At 32.9% G+C, this 13,394-nt stretch overlaps 1 protein-coding gene across 1 annotated transcript in view; it reads left to right on the top strand.

Annotated features, from left to right (window-relative positions):
• The window catches only part of LOC137390783 (transient receptor potential cation channel subfamily V member 3-like), an 18,298-nt gene extending 4,927 nt beyond the window's left edge, over positions 1-13,371 (top strand). The window contains exons 3-14 of the mRNA XM_068077102.1: positions 743-897; positions 2,518-2,661; positions 3,563-3,644; positions 3,769-3,884; positions 5,187-5,300; positions 6,222-6,332; positions 6,707-6,888; positions 8,253-8,362; positions 8,764-8,861; positions 11,006-11,114; positions 12,682-12,803; positions 12,886-13,371. Coding sequence (XP_067933203.1) covers positions 743-897; positions 2,518-2,661; positions 3,563-3,644; positions 3,769-3,884; positions 5,187-5,300; positions 6,222-6,332; positions 6,707-6,888; positions 8,253-8,362; positions 8,764-8,861; positions 11,006-11,114; positions 12,682-12,803; positions 12,886-13,197 — 1,655 coding nt within the window. The 3' untranslated portion in view covers positions 13,198-13,371. The remainder of the gene's footprint in view (positions 1-742; positions 898-2,517; positions 2,662-3,562; positions 3,645-3,768; positions 3,885-5,186; positions 5,301-6,221; positions 6,333-6,706; positions 6,889-8,252; positions 8,363-8,763; positions 8,862-11,005; positions 11,115-12,681; positions 12,804-12,885) is intronic.
• Positions 13,372-13,394: the final 23 nt, after the last annotated feature.

Genomic DNA, 13,394 nt, shown 5'->3' with positions numbered 1-13,394 from the left:
TACTCACTAGGGTTCATGTTTGTTCTCTTCACTTTCACTTCGCAAACAACTTGTTTTGAGGAGCAGGTGTTTCTTACTTCAAGTATATAAACATTTTACTACAGAGATGCTACAAGTATCATCACTTGCCAGTACCTGTCATTACTTGTTATGTACCTGGCATTCTGTCATGTACTAGCCATCACTTGCCATGCAATGCCATCACCTAAGATGTACTGTCATCCCCAGGCGTAAATGGTGACAAGTGATAATAGCCTGACAGGCTAATGTACCTGCCATGATATAATGTACTATGTAGTTGCTGCCACCTGCTGTGTACCTGTCCTTTGCTACTTTCTAGAGTTTTGCAAAATGAATTGACATTCTCTGGCAACCAACTGAATGTGAACTTAGTTTTTATGTTTTAATCTCATGTTTTAAACCTATGTTTTAATCTGATTCGTTTGATCTTTACTCTAGCCAACTACTGGCCATGTGTGTAACTATCTTCTTAGCTGTAGAGAAAGTAGATTCGATAAGAATATTAGCTTGTATTACAAGTTCTGAGGTACCTGCCATCCCTTACCATGTACCATTAAAGTGTTTTTTTAATTGCAACTAAAAAAAAAATGGAGAATCAAGACATGCTCTCGCTTAAAATGCTCTTTATGACACTTCTTAGCATGGAGGTCATGAGGGCCATGGAGGTCATGGAGGTCATCGCTCTACAATTTGTCCTTCACTTTGGCTTGATATATTTTAGCCTTTGGATACTACGGAGAGTACCCTCTGTCTATCGCTGCCGTTTTTAATCATACACAGATATATGACTTCCTCATACAGAGTGATGCCGACACAGATGCCCAGGATTCATTTGGTAACACAGTTCTGCACGTCATTGTCACCCACAACCAGATAGTAAGTTATCATCTGGATATAACGCTAACCTCATTCTGTGTTGTTTTACAATTATATTTTATGCTGAATACCGCAAGTTTGATGACAAAGCTACTTATAATTAGCAGAAGCTACACAAGCAGTGAAAACCACTTTTAGTTCAGAACAACATACTTATATTCAGGTTTAAATGACTCGAGAGGGTTTCATCTATGTTTCTGATTACAAAACGAGATGGTTTCATCTATGTTTCTGGTTACAAAACGAGAGGGTTTCATCTATGTTTCTGATTACAAAACGAGAGGGTTTCATCTATGTTTCTGATTACAAAACGAGAGGGTTTCATCTATGTTTCTTATTACAAAACGAGAGAGTTTCATCTATGTTTCTGATTACAAAATGAGAGGGTTTCATCTATGTTTCTGATTACAAAACTTGACAAGGAAGTTTTTGATACCAATTTGGGATTTTTGAATACGTATAACTTTCATCATATTCAACGCATAATGCATCCTAGTTGGACAACTTTTGTAAGACAAATGTTTCCAGAATGCTTGTAGCTGTAACTTTTAAACATTGTAATAATATTATTAAATGCTTTAAGGCTGATCATTATGCCGGATTCTATGGTTAAACAAATATCTGACAATTTTACAGCCATCCAAATAACTTTATTTTGCAGATGAAGGTGATTTTTTTGAAAAACAAACCCAATAATACAAAAATATGTTGTTTTCAAATTACAGCGAGGGTGTCAAGTTTTTTATTTGTTTTCTCACATGACCAACTGTAAGAATTGATAGAGCAAGTGCTCCACCACTTCATGTGCTCTGATTGTGTAACTCAGATTTTCTTGATGTGAGTGATATATAAACATGTTCAAGATTAAATTAACTTTAATCTTGATTAAAGTAATTAAAAACAAATTCATACCTTATGAGTTATTGGCTTTTATTCATTGATTAGACCATGTCACCATGCAGACACTGACTGTAACACGCTACAAATACAGACACTGACTGTAACATGTTACTAGTGCAGACAGTGATTGCAATATGCTACATATGCAGACAGCAACTGTAATATGTCACACATTCAGACACTGACTGTAACATGTTACAAGTATGGACACTGACTGTAATATGTTACAAGTGCAGATACTGACTGTAATATGTTACAAGCTCAGACACTGACTGTAATATGTTACAAGCTCAGACGCTGACTGTAATATGTCACACATTCAGACACTGATTTTAACATGTTACAAGTATGGACACTGACTGTAATATGTTACAAGCTAAGACACTGACTGTGATGTGTTACAGGTGCAGATACTGACTGTAATATGTTACAAGCTCAGATACTGACTGTAATATGTTACAAGCTCAGACACTGACTGTAGTATGTTACAGGTAGTGAGACTGACTACAATATGTTGTAGGCATATAAACTGACTGTAACACACTCTAAATGTAAACACTGATATAATAATTATATTGCAGACCAGCCACACCAATTATGTTATTTTGCACATGCAAGCACTGACTGTAGTGTGCATCTAGTGAGGAAACCTGCTGAACCACATTGTAATAATTAGCTGCCTTAGGTCATCAGCTAACTCTGAGCATACTCATCGTATAGGACATGTTCTCATATGCTATGAGACATCCTTGGAAAAGAGCTAATCCATGGACCACCAACAATGATAACCTTACCCCTATAGCGCTATGTGTGCAACTTGGCTATGCTGAAATGTTCAATGAAATCATGGAGCTTTCCAGAGTCGTGAGTTGTCTTTCCTTTGAAATATTCTCTAATCAAAACTTTTGTAGTGACACATAATTTAAAAACACTGTCTTCTGAAATGTATTGTATTGTATGAAATGCAGCTAGTTAGAGTCAGCGTTATTGATACCATTGATTGGTTCATGCATATTTCCAGGCTATTTATTTATAGACACAGTTGCTATATTATATCAATCATAGCTACTATTTGCTATATAGCTATTATTTGCTTTGTAGCGATTATTTGTCAATGGGGAAATTATGAGTTTTATACACACATAGTTTGGTAATTTCAAATGTCCAATATAGTGTACTTGACTTATTCTTTATTTATATTTTTGGAGGCAATAAAATAGTACAATGGTATCATAATAAGATAATGCAATGAATACATTTTTGACTGCTTCAAGAAAGGAAGAAAACTCTGAGGGACACTAAAACAAATACTTGAATAAAATACATGCATGATCATAAGAATGTTAGTCATATTACTACTTCTAAAGAGCACAGAGAAGATGTTAAGCAGAAATCATTGACGAAAATGAAGAATAGTCAGTCTATGGTAACATTTGTAGTTAGTGGCACAGACACATTGTAAAATACATTTTGAGGGATCAAAATTCAATAGAGGAAAACTGAAAGCTGATTGACTGAGGCTTAGAACCAAATGCTACCAAATAGAATTAGAAACTTACTGGTGTCGATACTGACAGCTCACAGCCATACTCATCACCTCCGCTGTTGCTATCAACTTTGCTAGAAGGGTTGAATACGTATTATATCATAATAAGTTGAACTTTGCAAGCAACGGATGAAAGCCTTCAGATGATTGATGGGAGTCGAACCCAAACAGCTTCTTGTAGATGATAAAACTGCTCAGTGCATTTTTCTGTTTGGTCAGGAAGTGAAAAAGTACAGTGATCTGGAAGAGTCACTCTATCCAATGGCTTCATTTGATTCTATTGGTCCCAACGGTGTTACAGGTAAGCTATCAGGTCCCTGATCTACAGAAGGCACACAACTCCAACCATACTATGAAAAAATATTTAATACCGGTAAATATATTCTTCAACGAGTTTGTATAGTTTAATATTGTTTTTATTTTAGACCATCAATCTGCTATAATGTTACTGGTGGATGGAGAGGAAAGTGGCCATCTTGAGATGCTACATCACGATGTCGTGCGCAATATCCTAGAGGCAAAATGGAGAGTGTTTGTCAAGGTGATTAGAGACACCTAACTGCCGTAGCATATAATGTATTATGTATTTTACTGTTAGTCACCAAATGTAAACCAATCTAATACTCTTTATATTATTTTGTATAGAATACTAGCTGTTTGTGACGTACTGCGGGCAACGACGTATTATCATTTTGTGAGGTATAGACATAAATCTGCCAATCTGGGCACCCCCTCGTTTTGGGTCCTCCATGTAATTACAACTTTAATAGATAGAAGAGCACACTCTATTGTTTGTTTGGTAAATATATTTTTTGTGAGAATAGAGCCTCTTGGTGATTGCTTGATTTCAGCAAACCACCTCATCGCAGTTAGTTGGTGTCATTGCTGCAAGTTTGAAGTACCCAATGCTATTGTCTACCCACCATAGGCCCTTCAACTCAGTATAGAGTATGACAGCTATTGGAAAAACTACAATTGCTTGCAGGCAATTCAAAATGATTTATATATACATAACAGTGAAAATTCGTGCATGTCTGTGTGTGTATGCGAGTATTTGAGTGTGTGTTACCTATAGAAACCAACTTCCTGATAAAATTTTTATATTTCTCCAAGTTTGAGGCCACCTGGGTTCCTACCCCAATAGAGTTAGGGCCAAAGAAGTTGTTTTTGGGAATGAAAATGGCACTATGTATGATTTCGTATCAGAACGGGCTACTGAGAATAAACAGAAAATTTAATGATACATATATTCACTGAACAAAGGTTCAATTTGATAAATATTGATCATATTTTCATGCAGTGCCAGGTCATACACCATTCACACGCTTTTCTTTTTATAAGTATCCTAATAATGATCAACAGGAAATTTTCGAAAAGTTAAGAATATTCTAGTTTAAAAAATATTGTGACCAATTAATTTTGACATTTCTGGTAAAATGTGTCCTTCTAAATGTTAATTTCCTAACTAATGCTATTTGATTATAAAAAGTGGCACCAGACCTTTTAGTACGCTTCCAAGTTACAATTTTCAATTTTGTTTAATTCTATTAGAAAATGTTTATAGATCAGAAAATTTTATTCGATTTGCTAATCTTATTTATACATGTATTTATTCATATATTATTTATATATTTATACATGTAGGCCTATTTATTTATATATTATTTATTATATATCTTATTTATATATTTATACATGTATCTTTGTTGTCTTTATTTGTTGTATCTGTTTAAAAATTACTAGAATAGATGAATAAACATTAGAATTTCCAGTTATATTTTACACTCGAGCAACCCGTGTATGTCTGTTTGTAATCTATAACTCGTGCATGCTGTTTTCATAGAAAAGATTCAAAGGTCGTCTCATCCTCACAGTCCTGCACACACTTTTCGTTACACTGGCTGTGTACCTGAGACCTGCTGGCCGAGCTATTGGATATGTTGATTGGAGAGATGCTGTAAGTTACTATAAAATCACTAAACCTTTTTATCCTCAAACTTCATCATCTTTTTTGCAATTACAATAGGTTTTACTGTTATTACGTTTCTCCAGCGTCAAATAAAAATGAATGCAGAAGTAGTCTTCTCTTGTTATACGTAATGTCTTGGTTATACATAATTGTCATGTTGTATCAACAAATATTTGCCAACTTTAAATGCCATGTAACAAAATGTTTAGATAAAATATAATATATATGTATATGTATATATATATAAAATGCTACCGTAAATCTACGCATACATACATATATATATACATAAGTATACATACTGTATATAAAATATATTAAGAACTGAAAACTTTTAAAACTGTTTACTACTTAAAGTTTCATGGTTGTTACCATTCATCATGTAAAACTAAAATCCTAAACTAAGTATATATATATATATATATATATATATATATATATATATATATATATATATATATATATATATATATATATATATATATATATATATATATATACTTAGTTTAGGATTTTAGTTTTACATGATGAATGGTAACAACCATGAAACTTTAAGTAGTAAACAGTTTTAAAAGTTTTCAGTTCTTAATATATTTTATACACAGTATGTATACTTATGTATATATATATGTATGTATGCGTAGATTTACGGTATATATATATATTTCAGATATACGCTATGAAATCATTTGATGGAAATATTGATGGAACCCACAAGTAATCCTTTTAAAAAATACATATTTTAGTTAGAACATGAAGTAACCCGGGTATCTAGAAGTCAGTATCAAATATTTGCACATTATGCACAATATACACATTATGCACATTTGCAGAAACAAACAATATGTATATAATATATGCAATAGAGAGTTCAAACTTTAGACAGGCAGCATTCTTTCATCATTTTAGGTTAGATACTTGTCTGAGAGTGTCATCTGCTTCCTTGGAACCCCATTAACCGTTATGTTTCATATTGAGGAGATCAAGACATCTGGCTTGGCCCTCTTTCTCAGAGGCTTGGTAGGCATTAACTCAGTTGAATCAGTACTTTCTAAACCACCTATACAAGCATTAACTCTTATGGTATTTGAAGCTACATATATTTCATGCGACACTTTGATTAGAGTACATGGCAATCAGTAATAGAGAGCATTGATATGACTGTGTACTGTGTATCTTATTACATTCAGTGGGAAACCTGGAATATATATTCAGTATCATGATCAGTTGTTGGTGAAATTTTTCATGGTTGTGCTGAAGGATGAGAACTATAGTTCTGTTCTACGAACATTCCAAAGGGCTGTTGTTTACGTAAGCCAATTCTCTGGACAGTCAGTATTAACACAGAGGTATACAATTTTTCTGCAGAAGTTAAACTAGTGTCGTTTTTGTAGAAAAATGCTCCGAGTAAAGCAGTCTTTCTTGTGTCCTGTCTTCTGCTAGCCATAGCCGTCAACATTCGCTTTGCTCAGTTTATTCACCCCCACAAAGACCACACAAAGCTTGTCAATGCAGAAGAAGCGTGTCTTGTAATTATCGCTCCTGCTTCCTGGCTTTGGTTTCTCTTTTTTCTCAAGTAAGTCTTAGAAAGTCACCATACAACAATATAAAAGTTCTATTAAGTTGACTTGCAACCTTAATGTGACCTTGATGTGAAAATGTTTTATTTCAAATTTTCTACACATAAACTTTAATATCTTGGGTTAAGTAAATCTTGTACGAAATGATATTCCTATAGGCACTTTTTTTAGTTGACTCTCTATTTCCAAACTTTTTAGATATTCAAACTGGCTCATCAACTACAAACTTGGCAGGCTTTTCTCTCTAATATGAGCTGAAGTTTACTATTTTGATAGCTTTGCTGTTTACCAAAGCCTGAACTCTAAAACAACCCTCTATTCTTCTCAACATGTTATTTAGTATTGTTATACAAATATACATCTATAATATATATAATAATATATATAGTATCTTTATCTATGTAGATATATATACTATATATAGTATCTGTATAGATATAGATACTATATATAGATACCATATATAATATATATAGCATCTATATCTATATGTATCTATATATCATTATATATAGTATTGCTATTTATTATGTATATTATTACATATTAGCATATTATATATTATTATTATAAACACATTATCTAGTTAGAGCTCACCATTTGAGCTGCGCATCTTACGATGGAGCCATTATAGCCTGTCTTGAAAAACTGTTGTTTTGCGGAGTTGACCACCGTTGAGCGGGGCAAGCAAAACAACAGCTTGTCACAAGATGCACTGCACCTGATGCAACAGCTGCACTGAAAGGGAGTTGTTCTCTTCCGTCTATGCGGCTTGGTTGCGATGTTATGTCGGTCGCTCCATTAGTAATCATAACGGATTTTGCGCAAAGATTTATGTAGAAAAAATAACATAAAGACCTTTAACCAAAAACCAGTCTTTTTGGTAAACTTTAGTAGAACTTGAGAATAAAATAAATTAAAAATAAAATCAATACGAACAAATAAAACTGACTGATACAAAAATACAAAAAAACGCACAAATAACAACATGTTTAGTTGCTGTTGTTGACTAAGTTCTTAGGTTCTACTAAAGCTTACCACAAAGACCGGTCTCTGGTTAAATGTTTTTATGTTATTTTTTTCTACATAAATTTATGCGCGAAATCCTTTATGATTACCAATGGAGCGACCAACATAATATCGCAACCAAGCCGCATAGATGGAAGAGAACAACTCCCTTTCAGTGCAGCTGATGCATCAGGTGCAGTGTGTCTTGTGACAAGCTGTTGTTTTGCTCGCCTCGCTCAACGGGGGACAACTTCGCAAAAAACAGCTGTTTGTCAAGACAGGCTAGGGCCAGCAGGATAGGACCATTTTACAGAAGCGACGTTATTGTTACTTTGTAACTGCTGTTTTTTAGAACACACAATAGTTTTGGACCCCTCATCATCACTCTCTATACAATGATAGCCAAAGATGTGACCAAAGTCATGATTATCTTCTCTGTGTTCTGGTTCATGTTCGCAGTTGGTAAGTGGATAAGTTATGGAGCAGATAGGTTATGGGTGGGTCAATAGGTAGGTTACGGGTGGAAGAGATAGTGTCGTAGACATACTTATTGCACCTGCCAAGTTTTAATGGCGCACAAGGCTGCCAGTGCTAAAAAAATACATGCCTGACTTCCCTAAAATACTATACTAAGTATATATAGCATAAAACTTAAATAAACTTATAGCACACACAGAAATAAACAAACACCGTCATTTAAAATTAGATTGGTATATGTTGTATAATAGGTTGGTTGAAAGTAAGCTTTCTGCGCAGAAACCTTTTTTACTCATGTCACAGTTAAGGTTTTCAGTGTGAAAGGTGGTTACACATTCAATTTTATTGAGTCCAACAATGATACAATCTCAACTGGCACATTTTAGTGTTCCTGTACCTTTGGAAAGATACGGTCGTTGATTCCTTGGACAGCATCGAGGAGTCGGTGATGAATGTGTTTCATATGAGCTTTGGCACATTTGAGGTATGAAATTCATTTATTTATTATAAGTTTTGAGGGTTTTTAATTACCAAACAATATTTTTAAGGGAAGCTTTGTTCAACATAACAGTGATAACTGCAGAAGGCTTGGAGTAATAAGCAAATAATATTTTTAAAAAAGTATAGCTGATCATAAACATACATTTGTGAATAAAAAAACATTTTTGTCATGAAATGTGGGTTTTTAGCTGATAAAATTTATATGTCTATGAACTCTGTGTAATTTGCCTTGTTGAAATAACCTGATTTTTGTTATCTCTATTGTTGATGATAGCAAGTGAGTTACATCAGTTCTTTAGCTAGATACTTTTGTCTCAATTCATACTATGCAAGATTTATTTTGCCTTGTTTTAACTAGAATTTCTATAGATGTCTTTATAAGTTGATGCATTATTTGTAGACCTTTCTTTGTGTTAAACGTAGTTGCATCTTGCTCATGCTACTTAGCGAACAATTTGCAATAGTATGCATGAACTGACGACTCCCATTATGTCATCATGTTTTATTGCTTTATGTGTTTTATTAGTAACCACCTTTACTCTCAATTCAATAAATTTGATTTAAATCAAAGCTCTAAATATACTCTGACAATTATAGGAATCAGATATCTTTTAGTTTTATCAAGGTTGCATCTTGCTGGCAGAATTAGTGACAAGATTTGGTCAATTGAATTTATCAATATTTTTGGTTTCCGTAAGCTAGTTTCACTTTTTACTGTGTCTTCTTTTCCATATAAAGTTTCAAACTTAAAATTACATTTAGTTTTTTCTGACATTAATTTGACTATAGTTCAAATTGTATTTTGTTATCTGATTTCTGCTGGTGTTTCTCTAAATAAATGGATCTTGTCTATAACCAGATAAATATATTTTAATATTACATTGTTTTTTTCTTTCGTTTTTATAGATGGTAAGTGGTTGCACAAACTCAGCACCCGATTGGTAGCTATGCATTCTAACTTATCACTGTTATCATTTACCACTTCAAACTATAATAGCTGTCCATCTCTCTGACTTCTTAAATCTAAATAGCTCTAAAGAATTGAAGCTGTCTACAAAAGGCTACATGAGACAAGTTTTAATTTTAAGCTAAAATATTAAGCTGCTCTTATTTCCAATCTAAAATGTTTCAAAATTACAACATAATCTTTTCACAGAAATGAAATAAATAGATCTAAATAGCTCTAAAGAATTGAAGCTGTCTACAAAAGGCTACATGAGACAAGTTTTAATTTTAAGCTAAAATATTAAGCTGCTCTTATTTCCAATCTAAAATGTTTCAAAATTACAACATAATCTTTTCACAGAAATGAATTTACAGCCGTCAGATTTTTACCTTTAATTGATACATTCAACTGTCTATAAAATCTTTATTTTATCTTACAAAGCAAATACGCTAATGACATGTTGTTGTGCATATTGCTTGAACTTTAATTTATATACCTTACACATACCACTTTGCACCACCTTTTTTATTTGGGTGTTTGGTTGTACAGAAAAAAGAACCATGATTAACTGACAACTGTTATTTTTACATATCCTTTAAAATTCAGTTTTGGTATGAAGTCCCTCAAGCTCATGCACTACCATTTTGTTGTGTTTTATATTGTTCAACTCTTATTTAAAATGATACCTGACATACAGAGTATAGAATAATGATATACAATGGGTAGGATACATTATAGCATATTTCTCATTATCTTAGGTAATGCTATGATATTCTATGTTGACATTAAATATCATCTAACATATTACTAAAGGGTTTTAATATTATATTCAATACTGCTAAGAATAAAACAATCTAATTAAAGCATACATATAAAAAGAATAAACATTACTAGTGAGATGTCATAACTGGTGCCACATCAAAATTTCTATTATTCAAGTCATTGATATCAGACTTTTCTTTTCACAGGCATCAACATTGTTCATACTGTTCTCTTAGTATTGCTCTCTCAACTTCGGTCTGCTATATTATTATGACTATATTCTTATTTTTGCTATTTCTATTATTCCTTTCATATTATTATTAATTTTGTATTGTATTATCAATACTGTTCCTATCACTATTTACATTTTATGAATGGCTCAGTCCGTCCTTCTCTCTATATTGCACATGTTTTTACAGTACAAGTACTTCAATGAAAGCAAGTTTCCTGTTCTGGCAGCAATTTGTTTCCTCTTAATGATGATGCTGATGCCTATACTGCTGTTGAACATGCTCATTGCTACCATGGGTATGTTCCTCTTACCATTTGCAACTCATACTAACGAATAACAGCTAGTTAACTGAACATAAGAAGGTAGTGTGTACATATTCGTCTACTTGACAAGGACGAGTGATTATTGCTTGTAAGTACAAAAACCGCACGACATAAAGTAGAGTGGTGGAAAAACCTCAGATTCATCATTCCATTATATCGATGTCCTGTTTTAGTTTCGAGTTGTTTAATGTTTCAGGAAATACGTTCAACAGAGTGATTGTGCGCTCTCAGCAGGAATGGTTCCATCAGTATGCTAAGACAGTCATCACGCTAGAGAGAGCGTTTCCGAAAGAACAGCTCGTTAAGTTTCAGAGAGAGTACACACAAGAGCTGACCAAAGATACATTTGATTGCAGATATGTAAAAGGTGTCTCTCAAAGTATTGTCTTAACAACAGTCACATCTGAAGCATATAAATTTACTCTTACGTGTATGACTGTTATATGTCGTATATGACTCTTACTCTTACTCAAGCCTTTTTGTTTAGCTTTTAATTTTTACACAATGTGAAATAATAACGCCTAGAATATGCTTCAAGTCTTATGTACAAGTTAACACGATGAACACTATTATAGCAATAAGTTAACTTGATGAACACTATTATAGCAATAAGTTAACTTGATGAACACTATTATAGCAATAAGTTAACTTGATGCGAACACTATTATAGCAATAAGTTAACTTGATGCGAACACTATTATAGCAATAAGTTAACTTGATGCGAACACTATTATAGCAATAAGTTAACTTGATACGAACACTATTATAGCAATAAGTTAACTTGATGAACACTATTATAGCAATAAGTTAACTTGATTAATACTATTAGAGTAATAAGTTAACTTGATGAACACTACTATAGTAATAAGTTAACTTGATGAACACTATTATTGCAATAAATTAACTTGATGTATACTATTATAGAAATAAGCTAACTTGATGTATACTATTATAGCAATAAGTTAGTTTGATGTATACTATTATAGCAATAAGTTAACTTGATACGAACACTATTATAGCAATAAGTTAACTTGATGAACACTATTATAGCAATAAGTTAACTTGATGAACACTATTATTGCAATAAATTAACTTGATGTATACTATTATAGAAATAAGCTAACTTGATGTATACTATTATAGCAATAAGTTAGTTTGATGTATACTATTATAGCAATAAGTTAACTTGATGAACACTATTATAGCAATAAGTTAACATGATGTATACTATTATAGTAATAAGTTAATTTGATGTATACTGTTATAGAAATAAGCTAACTTGATGTATACTATTATAGCAATAAGTTAGTTTGATGTATACTATTATAGCAATAAGTTAACTTGATGAACACTATTATAGCAATAAGTTAACATGACGTATACTATTATAGTAATAACTTATATTGATAATCTAATGGGCATTAAAGCATATCAATCCGAACTCTAACCAAGTCTTACTGCAGAAAAGGTTGATCAGCTATAAATTATAACACTAGTACATTTGACTATGTACTAAAATTAAGTTCCCTTGTTATCATAGGCAAAAATCGAGGATACCTGCAAGACATGAGCTCAGACTGGATTTGTGCTGGATTACCAGTGACTAAAAGAGTTGCACATACAAAAGCATTTGTTCATAAAAGATGTTACAAAAATTGGAAGGTTGGTTATATTACAATGTTCTTACATATATGAGTATGTCTACTTGTACGAGTCATTATAAGTGCTTAACCGATTTTGACAGTGGATTTACAAGCTGCTCCGAACCCTGATCAAAGCCAAAAGGACACAAATCAAAGAGGACAGACGTGTAACATATTACGATCTCTTTGGTAACGACGATATTCTTGATAGCGAGTATCTGCGAGAGAAAATGGTGGCTGACAATCTAAGAAACATTAGTCTTAACCACTTATTCAAGCGATCTTTCGAACAAGACAATCTACTCACAGTCGCTCAACAGGCTCTCAGCGCCAAAGTGCCAGAAACAAACGCTGACAGCAAAAAGGCAAGTGAAAATGACTCATTAGACGACCTACTCAGAGATGTCGTATAAGAAATACTGATTCTCAGTTTCACCTGTTGTCTAACTCACTCCATGCATTATATATTCCAGGTTACATGATGTGCAACCTTGGTAAAAATATCCGGTGTTTCATATAGTCTAGCATCACTGTTGTGTTTGATTCTCAAAGCTCAGTAGCATGCTAGTACGCCTCTTACTGTCACATATATGTTCACTCATTTTTGTCA

Source organism: Watersipora subatra, chromosome 3, assembly GCF_963576615.1.
Source record: "Watersipora subatra chromosome 3, tzWatSuba1.1, whole genome shotgun sequence".
In the NCBI taxonomy this organism is placed as follows: domain Eukaryota; kingdom Metazoa; phylum Bryozoa; class Gymnolaemata; order Cheilostomatida; family Watersiporidae; genus Watersipora; species Watersipora subatra.
Note: the sequence above shows the minus strand (reverse complement) of the source record. Positions and strands in the feature narration are given on the sequence as shown.